The sequence below is a fragment of the Barbus barbus genome, assembly GCF_936440315.1.
Source record: "Barbus barbus genome assembly, chromosome: 13".
Taxonomy (NCBI): domain Eukaryota; kingdom Metazoa; phylum Chordata; class Actinopteri; order Cypriniformes; family Cyprinidae; genus Barbus; species Barbus barbus.
The window spans coordinates 31,594,955-31,610,000 of NC_136741.1; the positions used below are offsets into that span (position 1 = coordinate 31,594,955).

The 15,046-nt window shown below is 37.7% G+C and overlaps 2 protein-coding genes across 4 annotated transcripts in view; one reads left to right on the forward strand and one right to left on the reverse strand.

Moving 5' to 3' along the window:
• The first annotated feature begins 115 nt into the window (after window positions 1–115).
• On the forward strand, window positions 116–7,384 carry ddit3 (DNA-damage-inducible transcript 3). Its single transcript, XM_079432583.1, has 4 exons — window positions 116–3,395; window positions 4,560–4,629; window positions 5,090–5,293; window positions 6,433–7,384. Exons 3-4 carry the CDS (start codon window positions 5,153–5,155, stop codon window positions 7,030–7,032), a joined length of 741 nt encoding a protein of 246 aa, XP_079288709.1. The 5' UTR covers window positions 116–3,395; window positions 4,560–4,629; window positions 5,090–5,152; the 3' UTR covers window positions 7,033–7,384.
• Window positions 7,385–7,514: 130 nt separating this feature from the next.
• mars1 (methionyl-tRNA synthetase 1) overlaps window positions 7,515–15,046 on the reverse strand; it is a 25,678-nt gene continuing 18,146 nt past the window's right edge. The window contains exons 17-22 of one of the 3 annotated variants that reach the window (XM_079432579.1): window positions 14,101–14,205; window positions 12,150–12,345; window positions 11,464–11,535; window positions 10,933–10,959; window positions 10,171–10,281; window positions 7,515–9,523 (exon numbers count right to left, since the gene is read on the reverse strand). In XM_079432579.1, coding sequence (XP_079288705.1) covers window positions 9,374–9,523; window positions 10,171–10,281; window positions 10,933–10,959; window positions 11,464–11,535; window positions 12,150–12,345; window positions 14,101–14,205 — 661 coding nt within the window. In that variant the 3' untranslated portion in view covers window positions 7,515–9,373. Of the gene's footprint in view, window positions 9,524–10,170; window positions 10,282–10,932; window positions 10,960–11,463; window positions 11,536–12,149; window positions 12,346–14,096; window positions 14,206–15,046 lie in introns of all 3 variants that reach the window. The other 2 variants (XM_079432578.1, XM_079432580.1) reach the window with 2 other exon arrangements.

The window sequence follows — 15,046 nt, forward strand, 5'->3', positions numbered from 1 at the left end:
ACTCTGACATATGGTTGACAGCAGAGTGAAAAGTGACAGTTGAAACTAATACTCAGCGCGCCAAAGCAAAAATTCAAATTTGACTTATCGAGATGATGTCACCGCCTAAAACCATATCATTTTAACGGTTTTAATTCAGGCATAAAGGCGGGTGACTGTGAAGCGGCTAAAGCTGTGACGGGATCTGACGCTGAAGGTAAACAAACCACCACGAATAAGAAGTACGCAAAATTCGGGAAAACTAGGACTTGAATACGAAAAGAAAATAGTTATGTACTTACTGGAGTATCGCACTGGTACTTTTAAACACCGACCGTCCCGAAGAATAAACAAACGTCGCGTATTGACGGCTAGCTGGCCCATTCTTAAACATCCTATTAGTATTGAATCTTACAGGACGCGTAATAACACCGCGATTACCACCAACGAATCGCTCTTCACTGCATTGTGACGGAAGCGTTGTATTTTGTCGCGTCGCGTTGACGCGCTGTTAGCTTTCTTTAGCTCGCAGGCTACGTACCTCTGTGTTTACGAAGTTTCCTGCTTCTTCGGCGCGCTGCACAACACAACAAACACCGAGCAAGCGTCTCGACGCCAATGTCGCTGTCGCAGGAGCTGTTATGAACGCCGTGTGATCTCTAGCCGCTTCCCCGCGCACCATCCGAGCCTCCTGCTTAAAAACAAAGAGCAATAACGCTTGGTTTTATTGCGCCCCGTGCATTGTCGTCCGATTCCGCGTGAATCCTGCTCGGCCGCGGCGCGTGCGATCGCTTCATTCAACGCTTCGGCGTCTTTTCTGAGTGCGTATGCGAGCGAGGGGTTGATTATGTCTTTGTGAGGCCGCTTTTAGTTTATCTCCGTTTCCAAGTTCCTATTTTTCCTTAGGATCCCGTGCCAAAAAAAAATCATGGAGTTTCGTCCGCGCATGCGCAGTAGCTGCTGTCTGTCGGGCCGGGAATGCCGTTCAGTTCCACGAGGAGGAGCGCGAGACCTGCTCGCGGAGGAACACGCTCCTGGTGACACAATAAATAGCTGGATTTCTGGAGGTGCTGGGATTGTTTTAGAAGGACAATATTTGTGCAATAAATCTGTAAACTTTACGTCACTACAAAGAGGATTTCAGATGTGAGAAACCTGTTATATGTCATTAAAATCAACGATATAAACTAGTTCAACATAAAACGCAACTAAAATATCGATCGATTGCGTTTTTATTATTTTTTTCAGTGCAGTCGTTAAAGAAAAACAGTGTTTAAGATCAGCCTCCTTTAAATGAAATCAGTTCGTCTGGTAACTTTAGATGCTCCTGAACTGCGAGAATATCCTGAGAAACATCTTTCTGATGATTACACGCATGTCTTTATTGGCCTTATTATGTCAGTTAGCTGAGAAAACACCTGAAAGTGCTTTATAATTACTGAGAGAAATCGCAGATAAAACCTACTTAGTGTGGAGGAAATCATATTCTGAGGAGGTGTTTCTATGCTTTTGTAACACGTGTCTCTTGAGCAGAAGTTGGCAGGATATGAGCATTAGGTTAGGAATATAAATCAGATCAACCTCCTACCGCGCTGAAGCAGGTTAGTTTGGGAGTTAAACCTGTTCAAACTTCAAAGGAATGTCGAGTAAACACAACTTCGGGGAATAAAAGCATAAGCTGCCAATAGAAAGACACGCTCGGAGGTGATGAGCGTTAGGCGGCACAGCAACAGCCGAGCGATCGTGACGCGTCAGTAGCGTCTCAACGCGAGCGGTGCGCTGCTCCTGGAGACAGTATTTCAGCTTTCTATTCGCTGACCTCTCTTGCGCTGTTGCTAGGCAATACACTGCACGCTTTGCACCATTAACTACTTAACTCTTGTGTTTGGGAGAGTTTCAGAATACTAACGAGAGGTCACCGCGTGCTGTAGCTTCATTTAAAGCAATTAAACAGTGGGAGCTGTTAATCAAACATCATTTCTTCTCCCAATGATCATATAAGATGAATGGTGAAATCTGAGCATTAAAGCATGGACATCAAGAACAGTATAGCTATATGTTTAACTAGGGATCAAGCTCAGTAAATACTTTATCTTTAGGGTTCAGATTTAAAACATCCGTGGTTTTGATCTCCATGTCTTTAGGGTGTTTCTATGGCCTAGGTCACGCCATATGAAATATATATCATTTAAATGCCAATAAAATGTTATACACATGCTACATTTGGATAACCAAATAACAGCATTCTTAAAATGGGAATAATGTTTCATACTTTGAGTGCCCTATCTAGGCTGTAGGACCCATGTTGGGAAAAATACTGTATGTACTGTACATTTAAGGCGGTTCTCGGACAATATGATGCCATTAAAATAGCGCTTTTTTAAGTAATTATTTTGGATAACAGCATTCTGAAAACTGGAATAATGTTTAAAAACATCCACACTTTTGAGTGCCCTATCTAGGCTATGTTGGGAAAATATGTCTTTAGGGCAGTTCCCACTAAACCATGGATATCACCACAATAAAGCATATCATTTATAAGCAATTCAAATGTTATGTCAGCACACTAATGCCTATAATACTGGATTACCAAAACTTTACACTTTAAGTGCCCTATATAGGCTATATAGGATTGGGAAAAATACTTTTACACTATCTGTGAACTAGATATTGACTTTGACCATTTGAACATGACTTTATGAGCTCGTTTGGTGATCATAAACATGTTGAACAGTGACCTGATATCTGAGGAGCTGGATGCATTTGGAAACATGAAGGAATAGCCTCAGGTCACTAGAGAGGTGTTATTAAAGATGAAAAACAGCGATATAATGTCACACGAGGATTATTTTAGGCGCATATGCGAACGCAAGCAAAAATGGAAACATTTAGCTACATCCTTATAAGGTACCTCGCCACTTTTTTTCCTTTTTAACGAAAGGTTGTTTAATAAAACATGCTCGGGCTCTGCTAGTCTTATCTCCGACTAGAAACCGGTTGCCAACGATTGCATCATTCCTTTCATGTGACTCCCTTACGCCCCAAATTCGTCCTGGCCGTCTTATGACTGCATCACATCTTCCTGCTCACACAAACCAGCAGTCATTAAGTCCCGCCCAGCGCGGCTGCTGATTGGATGTCTCTAAGCAGAAGAATTTCCACCGCCTCGCGCGATTGGTCCGAGCTTCCGACCGTCTCCTGTCAGTTTCCCATAATCTCCATTAGGTTGCACCTCGAGATCCTTCCCCCAGAGTTCGGTTGGAGTCTCTCTATAAATGTCCCGGGAGTTTCCGAAATCCACACTCGGTGACTTCAGCTGAACAATGGTTAACATGAGCGATCAGCAACCGCTACAGAAACACGCTCAGACCCGGAACCCCAAACAGCCGAGGAGAAGACATCATAAAAAGAAAAGGGTGAGTGTCATCTCTATTCTTGATTGTGTTCTGTTGTGCTTTTCTAGCTGTGTATGTCACGGAATGCGCGTGTTTTTGGGGACTACCCCGAGCTGTTTTTGGGAATAGCAACAGCTGCTCAACTCAAATTTCACAGGAGATTCTTTTCTTTTTTTGCCGTCCGTTTTCTTTATTATAACGCAACACTGTCGCGCTGTTTGTTGTTTAGTAATGTTTTCTTGGACAGCTGTCACGCGAGAACTTTTTTAGATTTGGTCGCTCGCCAGTAACGCTTTCTCATCGCAGCTCAGCTCTTTATACTTGGAGAAACCGAACAGATGCGGTGCTAATAGACGCTTTTCTGTCGCTAAAGTACTTTAAAAGTGTTCTTTCGGCTCGGAGCGCGCGCCCTTTGTTTCCTCGTACTTTGATTCCATGACGTCATTGGCTCGCTCCAGATGAACACAATTAACGCGCTTTATAGAAGATAATTCATTTAAACTATTTAAGTGACAGAAGAAGCCAATTCGCGTTTAATTTAATGACTGTATAGTCGTTTTTAAAATAACCGATTTACAATTTAATCGCCTTTGGAGTAAACCGCAAATAAACAGCACAACGTTTTTAAATTATTTATTAATAGATTAATAATAGAGAAAAATATTTTTAGTTAAATCGCTTCGCTTTATGATTTGTTTAAAAATAATAATAAAACACGGGTGTGCCTCAGGTGTTTATGTTGGGGCTGTTTTCATTCTCACACGGACATCTTCTAAAGTAGCTTGTTTTTCGTTCTCTGATCGTATTAATAACTCGATGTTTAGTTATTTTACCTGATCTTGAATGTCTTCGCATGATGAGATCGAGAGTCAATGGGGTTGTTATGACAGACGCCGTGTGCGCGCACGCAGACTCACGCAGGGGGCGCCATCGAGCACGCAATGCGCCTTTGTTTACATAAAAAAAAAAATACAATGACCTAATTTTAAATTAAATATTAAACAAGCAGTAATCGCATTTTATGAAACCTTTGATCATTTTTCCTCTCTTGTTTTTCCATTGTGCTTTCCAGCTCCTGTTGGTTTCTTAGCTGAAGTGTTGTTATGAGAATATTTATTTTATTTTTAAATAATTTTGCAACCATGACCTCTGTGGCTTAAACTCTTCCATGTTTTATTTCTATAGAATCATTGGGACAATTTACCGCCAACGACTCACATTCAAACTTGATTGACGAGAGACTTTTTTTTTTAAGGTGAGCATTTTTATAGCATTCATCCCTTTTTGAATTTGTTTTTAATTTAAATACTTATTTGATAACTAAACTAAATGGTTAAAAAAACACACTAAATAGACACATATATATATATATATATATATATATATATATATATATATATATATATATATGTATGTGTATATGTGCACGGTTCATGCATGCACTGTTTGGAAGCAGTGGGTTTGTTGTTTGTTGTGCAGTAACGCTGTTTGGCCAGTATGTGTCCTTGTTGTACCCGGTGACCGAGCAGTCATCTTAATGTCGCGTATAATAGCGGGTCACCCAGATAAATCAGCTATTCCCAAACCCACCGGCGCTGGTGAAGCTTCCCTCCGCTGACGCATCGATGCACTGAAGCTCCCACCAGACGTGCAGCGAGGCACACGGAGGTCGTTTTCTACTTCTTTTACACAGTTTCTTCTTTTTTTTTGATCAGGTCTGGTGTGCTAGGTGTGGGAGCATATCGTATTGTGTCTGTGGATAGCGACTGATTGGTGCGATGACTGCGGAGTGGCTGTACCCCCCTGGCGTGGGGCCGCTGTGTGGTGCAGAGTTGGAGGCGTGGTATGAAGACCTACAGGATATACTGGGCTCCGACGCGGGCGGGGCCAAACTCACAAGAGCCCCGCCTTGCTGCGAGGTCAGTAACGTCATACGCCGCTCGACGGTCGCTAGGGTTGGGAATCAAAAATCAATTCCAATTCCAGAAGTGAATACTTAAGGTCAGGAATCGGATACTTGTAAAATTAAAATTTCAATTTCTGTGTGCGATTTTTCTTTTTTTTTTAGGTGGCGAAAAGGAGCTGTTAAAAATGTATTTGTCTTTGAATCATTCATTCAAGAGATTTGTTCAAAAACATTGATTCATCCAGTAATGAAGCCAGTAAATCTTGAGTGAGTCATTGAATCATTCCATTCATAAATTCCTTGATTTTTAGTTGTGTAATATTTTTCCTTTAGAACTGTGAGAGAACTACAACTTTCATAAAAAAAATAAATAAAAAAAAAATCATCTCAATTGTGCAGCTCTATTTTGCTCTTAATCGAGTCCAATTTTTATGTAGCCGGCTGATTTTTATTCATGGTATTCAGCAGCAATTAAATGTTTTGCAAAAAGAGACGCTGAATAAATATGCTTGAAATCTAAATGTATGACTTTTTTTTTTTTTTTTTAACCACATTGGAATCGAATCTTGGAATCGATAAGCAGAATCAGAATTGATCAAATTCAACTGAAAATTGAGTGTTTACTGTTGTCCTTTTGCTTTATTACACACCATTTTTCCTATTTCTGACCCTGCAGCACAAAAGCAGTCATGAGTAACACAGGTATATCTGTAGCAATAGCCAACAATACATTGTATGGATCAAAATTATGCATTTCTCTTTTATGCCAAAAATCATTAGGATATTAAGATCATGTTCCATGAAGATATTTATTATCCTACTGTAAATATCAACTTCATTTCTAATTAGTAATATGAATTGCTAAGAATTTCATTTGAACAACTTTAAAAGCAATTTTCTCAACATTTTAGATTTTTTTTTTTTTTTTTTTTTGCCACCCTCAGATTCCAGATTTTCAAATAGTTGTATCTCAGCCAAATATTGTCCCATACATCAATGGAAGGCTTATTTATTCAGCATTCAGATGATGTATAAGTCTCAATTGACCCTTACGACTGGTTTTGTGGTCCAGGGTCACGTATAAATAAAGGTGACCTGACGGTCGTGTCCCGTAGACTTGGCGGTTCTAACAGTTTCTCCTGTTATATGCAGAAGGAGCCCGAGTTTCTGGATGTGTTAGAGAGCTGCTCGCTCACCTGGCTGACGGAGGGCCAGGTTTGGGGCGACGGGGTGCAACGGGTCACAGACGAGCCGCCCGTCGTCCACTCGCCGCCGCGACAGGACGAGCGGAGAGGAGGCGAGTCGGAGCACCCCTCGTCTGGAGGAGACCTGCTTCCGCCCGAGTTCTTCGAGCTCCTCAGCGAAGGCGGCGTGGGATCGGTGGAGACGATGTACCATGTTTCGCATCACACGCCTCCTTCGCCGTCCGCCAGCGAAGAGGAGGAACTTCCTACCGTCCCCGACACATCGTCCTGCTCCTCAGCGTCCCGCTCGCCGTCTCCTCCCGTCTCCACCGCTCGCCCGGGAAAGAGAAAACGAGGAGGCGATAAAGCAGGAGGAGGAGGATGCGACCCTTGCTCACCATCCCCTGGGAAGAAGAGCCGCCGCGAGCGAGAGCAGGAGAACGAGAGGAAAGTGCGGGAGCTGACGGATCAGAACGAGCGGCTCAAAGCCGAGATCGAGCGACTGGGAGAGGAGGTGCAGCGGACACGCCGGGCGCTCATCGAGAGACTCGTCAACACCAGGAGGTGAAGGAGCAGCGGGAGGAGCCCAGGGGACAAAGGGATTGGCGGTGACCGTGAAATGCACGTTTAGAGGGAGATAAAAGACATGTGGGACAGAGAGGAGGTTCGCTGAGCGACTCCCGCCGAGAGAGAAAGAGAAAGTCAGAGTGAGACGAAGAAAAGAAAAGAGTGTGGAGCCCAACGGAAACACGGAGCAAACTCGGCCCGAATGCAAAGCACAGAAGAAGAAATTCGGTTTTTGTTAAAGAAAATATATGAAGTACATTTAAATCAACATCATTTAAAGGCAAATGCTACAACGGATGAATGATACAATTTAACAAATGACAAACAAATTGAAGAGTGAGCAATATAAAAATTTAATTAATAAAGGACTTTTTTTGCAGTAAATTAAAAATGACTAATGCAATTTAACCATTAAAATCAGCATAAAGGCAAATACTACAATGAATAAATGTTATAATTTGACAAATTACAAATCGATTAAAGAATGAGCAATCAAAACATCAAAAACAATTTTTTTTTTTTTGCATGAGGCGTCGTTTTAATTAAGATTTTGAAGTCTTTTTGAAGCAAATTAAACGAATGCAATTTTTTAAACATTAAAATCAGCATAAAGGCGAATCCTACATTGATGTATAAATGTAACAATTGAACAAATTACATTAAAAATACGATTTGTATTACGGCAATAAAAAAAGCAAATGCAAAAATTCGATTTTTCATATCGAAAATGAAGCCTAATTTAAGGAAAAATCTGAAATGATCAATGGAATTAAAAAAAAAAGCAAATACTACTATTTATTTGTAATATCATTTGTTAAATTGTAACATTAATGCGTTACAATTTAAATTACATTACAAAAAAAAAAGAATAACATTACAGCAATAACTCAATCGATCAAAAACAAATAAGAAACTCGATTTTTCACAAAGAAAATGAAGCCTAATTTAAGGGACAATCCTATTATTAAATCCTATTTGCAGTAAAAAAGACTAATACAGCATTTAAATCAGCATAAATGAAATGCAAATACAGCTCTGCTGTATAAATGAATGACATTACAAATAGATTAAAGAATAAATTGCATTACAGCAATAAAAATATCAAAAGTAAATAAATGACCAATTAGAAAATGAAGCTTTATGCAGTAAATTAAAATGACTTTAATGCAATGTTTTAAACCAGAAAAAATGAAAGTCAGTAACACAAGTACTACTGTGTGCTAGTTAAAGAATGACATATTTTGCATTGCACTAATCAAATTGCAGCATGTTATTAAAAAACAAAAAATTGTAATGCTACTAAAACCGCCTTTTTTCTTTTGCATTCGGGAGTTTTTTGACCGTTTTTTGTGAGATTGACCCGATAATAGCGCTGTAATGCTCGGTTTAAGCACCAACGTTTATTAAACTACCCAAAGGTTAATCAACTTTCTGTGTAATTGAAAGCTGATTGTTCATCAGTGCCGAGGAGTCTTGAGGGAATGTAGCCGAGACGATGAGAGAAAAGGCAGAACTGCAATAATAAAGAGAGAAGAAGAAACCTGATTGTATCCGTGACGGTGATTGTAGGTGCATTTCATTGTAACCAGCCTGTTTTAATTCATGTCGTGTGTTAATGAAGGGCTTTAACCGTGTAAATTCACCCCTAGCTGACAGAGATTAGTAGCTCAGGACTGTTATAGAGAACGATTGTGAGCGTTTCTCTCTGCAGCTCACCATCAACCCGAGGCCTCTGGAGTGTGTGTGTGTGTGTGTGTGTGTGTTCAGATGACGGGGAAATTATGAATGGATTTATGGAATTATGAATGTCCGTAGCGATTTTGCTCTCACTTTCTTCTCTTGAAACTTTTCCAGAATTTTTAGAGCTAGCAGTTTATAACATACTCTCCGCTTCTGATCATGCCTATTTTTCTATATGTATATCTCATAATCATCATTACATGTTACCTTATACTGTAGTATCTTACAATAAACTTGCATGCCGCATTACTGTATTAGAGTAGAAACATTTGTATCTCAATTTTATTTAGCCTTAATACAATTGTATTACACTCATTTTGTTATTAAAATTTTAAAATGAACCGAGTCTGAGATTTTTTTTTTTTTGTCTTTGTGTTTATTGATTGTGTGCATAAAATATGTTTGTTTCAGAGGAACCAGAAACAGTGAGAAACACATTGATTTTATTGCATCTTAAAAAGATAATTTAACAGACTTCATTGCATTTTAAAAAGAATAGGTTGTATTTTTATAGGAGTGGATGAATAATGCAGTAAGACGTGTAGATTTCAGAAAATATTCCTGTATGATGGATTTTTTTTTTCCCCCTCATGATCACCTTTTTATTTCTTCTTTCCTTTCTGAGCGGCCGGCTCTGGTTTTTTGCCCTCGGCAAGAGAAAGTTGTTTTTTGAGGTCCAGTAATGTCGCGACTTCCTTGTCAATAACAGACTTCTCAGCTTTCTGAGCTTTTAGGTCTCGTACTTTATTGCCCTGAAACACAAACACACAGCAATTAATCACAAACCAGCGCTATTAACCGTTAACACACCTGCATTTAACCAAAAAACACGAGCGGATTAAAAATATTACACTTTCATTTAACTCAACACTTTAATAAAATGAGAAAATATTCAGAAAATATTCATCGCAATGTCAGTATGTTCTCCTGTCACGCACGGCACTGTAAAAATATGGATACAAAATTACCTAAAAAATTCATTAAAATGAGAAATTAATTTGAATAAATTCGAAAAAAATTTAAAAACATTAATCTCAACATCAGTGTGTTCTCGGGTTAAACGGAAATATATTTTTAAAAAATGCATTAAATTTCTAAATGTATTTTTAGTTTGTAATATATATGAATAATAAATACAATTAGTAATTGAAATGTTATATATATATATATATATATATATATATTTAAATATTTTAAATTAAAGAAAAAACAATAGCCAATACACGCAGCCACTAAAGCATGTTATTTTTGGACAAAAAGGGCGGCATACTGACGCTCGAACCATCCACTAGTATATTATATTAACCTGAAAAGCCAAAAACTAATGTATAGACAGTTATTTGAGTATATTTATTTGACATATATGCACGTAGGTGTGTGTGTGTGTGTGTGTTCGTACTTGTTCTGCCACTAAAGCCGTCAGCTGTTTAGCTCTCCCTGGATCTGCGTTTACATTCACCGCAGCAGCGCTGGGTTTGCTCTCGACTGCAGCGCTGCTGGAGCTCGGAGTCTAGAAATAGAAAGAAATAAATGGTTTCAAATAGTGGATAAAGTGCATTTTTCAGAAAAAAAGGAAATCAATTAAAGCCACAAAAATGATACATGCATTTGTTTTTCATGTGTTTTAATTAAAAAGATAATTTAACAATTATATGGAATAGTTTAAGTATTAATTAAAAGAAAAATGCATGCACTTTTTTATCTTGAGAATATAATATAATAATTATAGGAAATATTTTAACTACTAACAAAAATACATGCATTAATTTTTTTATCTTAAATATAACGTAATTACATTAGATATTTTAATTGCTGACAAAAAATGCAATCACATTTGGTAATGTAATTTGTGAGAGCCATCACACAAAAGCACACATGCGATTAATATGTTAGCACACGCAGGCATTGAGCAGCTCTGTGAAATCATCGCTCTTAAATACACGTTAAAACGAATCTAAAATGCGGTTTGTTGTCTTTCAGATGTTTTTTGCTCCGAGCAGCCAGAGGCCGATTGTGTGCGACTGACTGACAGCGCAGGGCTTTGATCCAGAGCTGCCGCTCTTTCAATATAGACATCATCACTGAATCGATTTCACAGTCAGTTCTAGTGAAAACAGAGACACAAAGCCGCGAGCACACAGAGCGTCACACGCATGTCTACCTTCGCTTTAGTGCTCTCCTCTTCTGGCTGAGAAAGAGCAGATTAAAATCACACAATCTGCGTTTACATTCACCGCAGCAGCGCTGGGTTTGGTGCAGTTTTAACGATATAGAAATTATATATCAATAAAATATACATTTTATATAAGACTTATAAAAAATGTATATAAAACAATATATTTTTACATTAAAATATAGATGAAAAAGATACATGAAAAATGAAATACACATACTGTGTGTAGGTGTATATATATATATATATATATATATATATATATATATATATATATATATATATATATATATATATATATATATAGAGTATAGAAGTATTCATAATGAATTTCATTTATAGAATTCTTTATTACATTTCTAATTTTATATATTTGTTATTTTTATTTAATAATATTATATATATATTTTTTTTACTTTATTTTTATTATAGATTGTTTTTTTTTTACTTTTTGACTTTCAATTTAGCAGTTTCTGCCTGAAAACCCTGATTAATAATGGATGAACGTTTTTTACAAACCTGTTGTCCTCCAAATCTCTTCCTCAGAACCTCGATCTGTTCGTTCTCCAGCTTTTGGAACAAAGGACTGACCTGCAGGAGAGGTCAAAAAATATTAAATTATTCAAATAAAGCATAAAAAATACCTAAAGATCAGGTTGAAATATTTCTTTTGAATAATTCTGTACTTTTCTTCCTTTTCTTTCCTTACAACACCTAACATTAAATCAGTAATATTAAATGCTCATTTTTTTGTATACTTTATTATGTCTTTCAATTAATTTAATACAATTGTGCAAATAAATATTTCCTTTAAAGACATATATTTTAAAAATCAATTAATAATAATATTAAATATAATAATAAATGAATAAATTAAAAGGGAGGCAGGATAACATAAAAAGCTCATTAATATGCTATGTATTCCTTTATTTTATATTATATATTTTGCCCATATCTTTTCAAAATGTATACTTTTACTCTTAATTTCATATATTATCCTCTCCAAAGAGTGTACTTTAGAAACTAAATCTAACCAATCATTTAAAACCGGGGATTTTTGCCTTCTCCAGAATTTTGTTATTGCTTTAAAAGCTGTAATTCTCAGTATTCTAAATAAATATAACTCATCTTTACCCCCAAAAATTGTAATATTAAGTGTATTATTAGATATTAAAATGTTAATATTAAGTGAATCGAGCTAGTACCGTGCCGATGCGGTGTCCGGCGGGCAGAGTGCAGATGAAGGTTCCTGTGTTCTGCAGCATGGCTCTGACGGAGGTGGGCGGAGCCTGCAGCTGCTGGCGGATGGTGTGACTGACAGACGGCATGTACGGCTCCAGAACGACCGACAGGAGACACGCTACATTCACCGACACGCCCGTCACCGTCCCGGCCCGCTGCCTGCAGCACAAACACACTCTTAACATCACATAAACGCACGCAAATGCACGGTAGCATTACGCAAACACGGGCTAACATCACAAACACACGCTAACATCACGCTAACACATTAACATCACACAAACACGCGCTAACATCACGCTAACATACTAACATCACACAAACACGCGTTAACATACTAACATCACACAAACACACGCTAACATCACGCTAACATACTAACATCACACAAACACGCGCTAACATACTAACATCACACAAACACACACTAACACACTAACATCACACAAACACGCGTTAACATACTAACATCACACAAACACACGCTAACATCACACTAACATCACACAAACACGCAAACGCGCTAACATACTAACATCACACAAACACACGCTAACATCACGCTAACATACTAACATCACACAAACACACGCTAACATCACGCTAACATACTAACATCACACAAACACACGCTAACATACTAACATCACACAAACACACGCTAACATACTAACATCACACAAACACACGCTAACATACTAACATCACACAAACACGCGCTAACATACTAACATCACACAAACACACGCTAACATCACGCTAACATACTAACATCACACAAACACGCGCTAACATACTAACATCCCACAAACACGCGCTAACATACTAACATCCCACAAACAAGCGCTAACATCCCACAAACACGTGCTAACATCACGCTAACATACTAACATCACACAAACACGTGCTAACATCACGCTAACATACTAACATCACACAAACACGTGCTAACATACTAACATCACGCAAACACGCGCTAACATACTAACATCACACAAACACGCGCTAACATACTAACATCACACAAACACGCGTTAACATACTAACATCACACAAACACGCGCTAACATCACGCTAACATACTAACATCACACAAACAAGCGCTAACATACTAACATCACACAAACACGTGCTAACATACTAACATCACACAAACACGCGCTAACATACTAACATCACACAAACACGCGCTAACATCACGCTAACCTACTAACATCACACAAACACGCGCTAACATAGTAACATCACGCAAACATGCTAACGTCACACTAACATCACACAAACACGCTAACATCACGCTAACATACTAACATCACACAAACACGCTAACATCACGCTAACATACTAACATCACACAAACACGCTAACATCACGCTAACATCACAAACACGCGCTAACATACTAACATCACACAAACACGCTAACATACTAACATCACACAAACACGCAATAAACATACTAACATCACACAAACACGCGCTAACATCACGCTAACATACTAACATCACACAAACACGCGCTAACATACTAACATCACACAAACACGCGCCAACATCACGCTAACATACTAACATCATGCAAAATGCAAACATCACGCTAACACCACAAACACACGGCAGGAGCCTGTTTCTGACACATGATAAAAAATAATAAGGTAATTGCGACTTTTTCTCTCACTATTCTGACTTTGTGACATGCAATTGTGAGTTTATATCATGCAATTCTGGCTAAATAAGTCAATAATAATAATAATAATAATTTGCAATTGTCATTTCTTTTTGTTATTCAGTGGTGGAAAGAAGCTTCCATACAAAACAAATTCAAAATGAGAGAGTGAGAATTACTCTGTGCTCATAATCTCCAATGTTTCATTCCGATGTTAGTAACGGCGTGATCTCGTGTCACATGACTTGCCTGTCACTGTCTCCTCCTTTGATCTTCTTCCAGGGCTCGTTCACCTGGATGTACTGATTCCCGTGACGAGAGATGTTGAGGATGCACTTCAGAGCATCACGGATCCTGAACAAACAGCCCAGAATTAAAAAACAAAACATGATGAGACGCACTTACGTCTTTACTCGCGTGCATTATTAAGACACCAACATGCTGGAAGAGATTCTCATAAGAAATGAATGCTGCTTCCAGTAAGTTCCTAATCAGGGGTCTCACTGTTTTTGTTTAACAATGAATTTCTGAGACATTTTCAGTTGTTTTTGGTACCAAAGGGTCAAAAATTAACTATTCAATATCACCATACTCACCCAGCTGATTGATTACATTAACAACTGCAAACGTCTTTTGTATGACAAGTTTTCTGAAATGTTATGTTTAAATATGCAAATGAGGCACAATCTAAGTGAACGTGCACTAATTTGCATATATTTCCAAAACAGAAATCTGAATATTGAATCATGCAAGGATCAAAAGTCATTTGTGATTTTGTTGACAGATTAAACGTTTTTTCCAGAGGGGATTGTGAATTTCTCTTTTTATCACTCCATTAATCAGAAAATACTGTCAACAGACATAAATCAAATACATTTTCATGTCTATGTATAAAAAGTTAAAAAATAATGCGATTGATATATAAACAGGCATTCAGAATATAGATAGGAATAAAACTCTTAAGTGCTGCTGAAATGGAGAAAAACACTAAAGAATAAATTCAGAAAAAGAATAATTCAGAATAACTCTCAGAAAATGTTGATGTTGTGCACAAGCATTTTTAGAAACATTTTATAGACTTCAGACTCAAAAGAGCAGTTTCTAGCTGATAGTATATATATATATATATATATATATATATATATGCAAATATTTATGTATATATGTTACTTTGTAAACATTCTATTTGTATAAA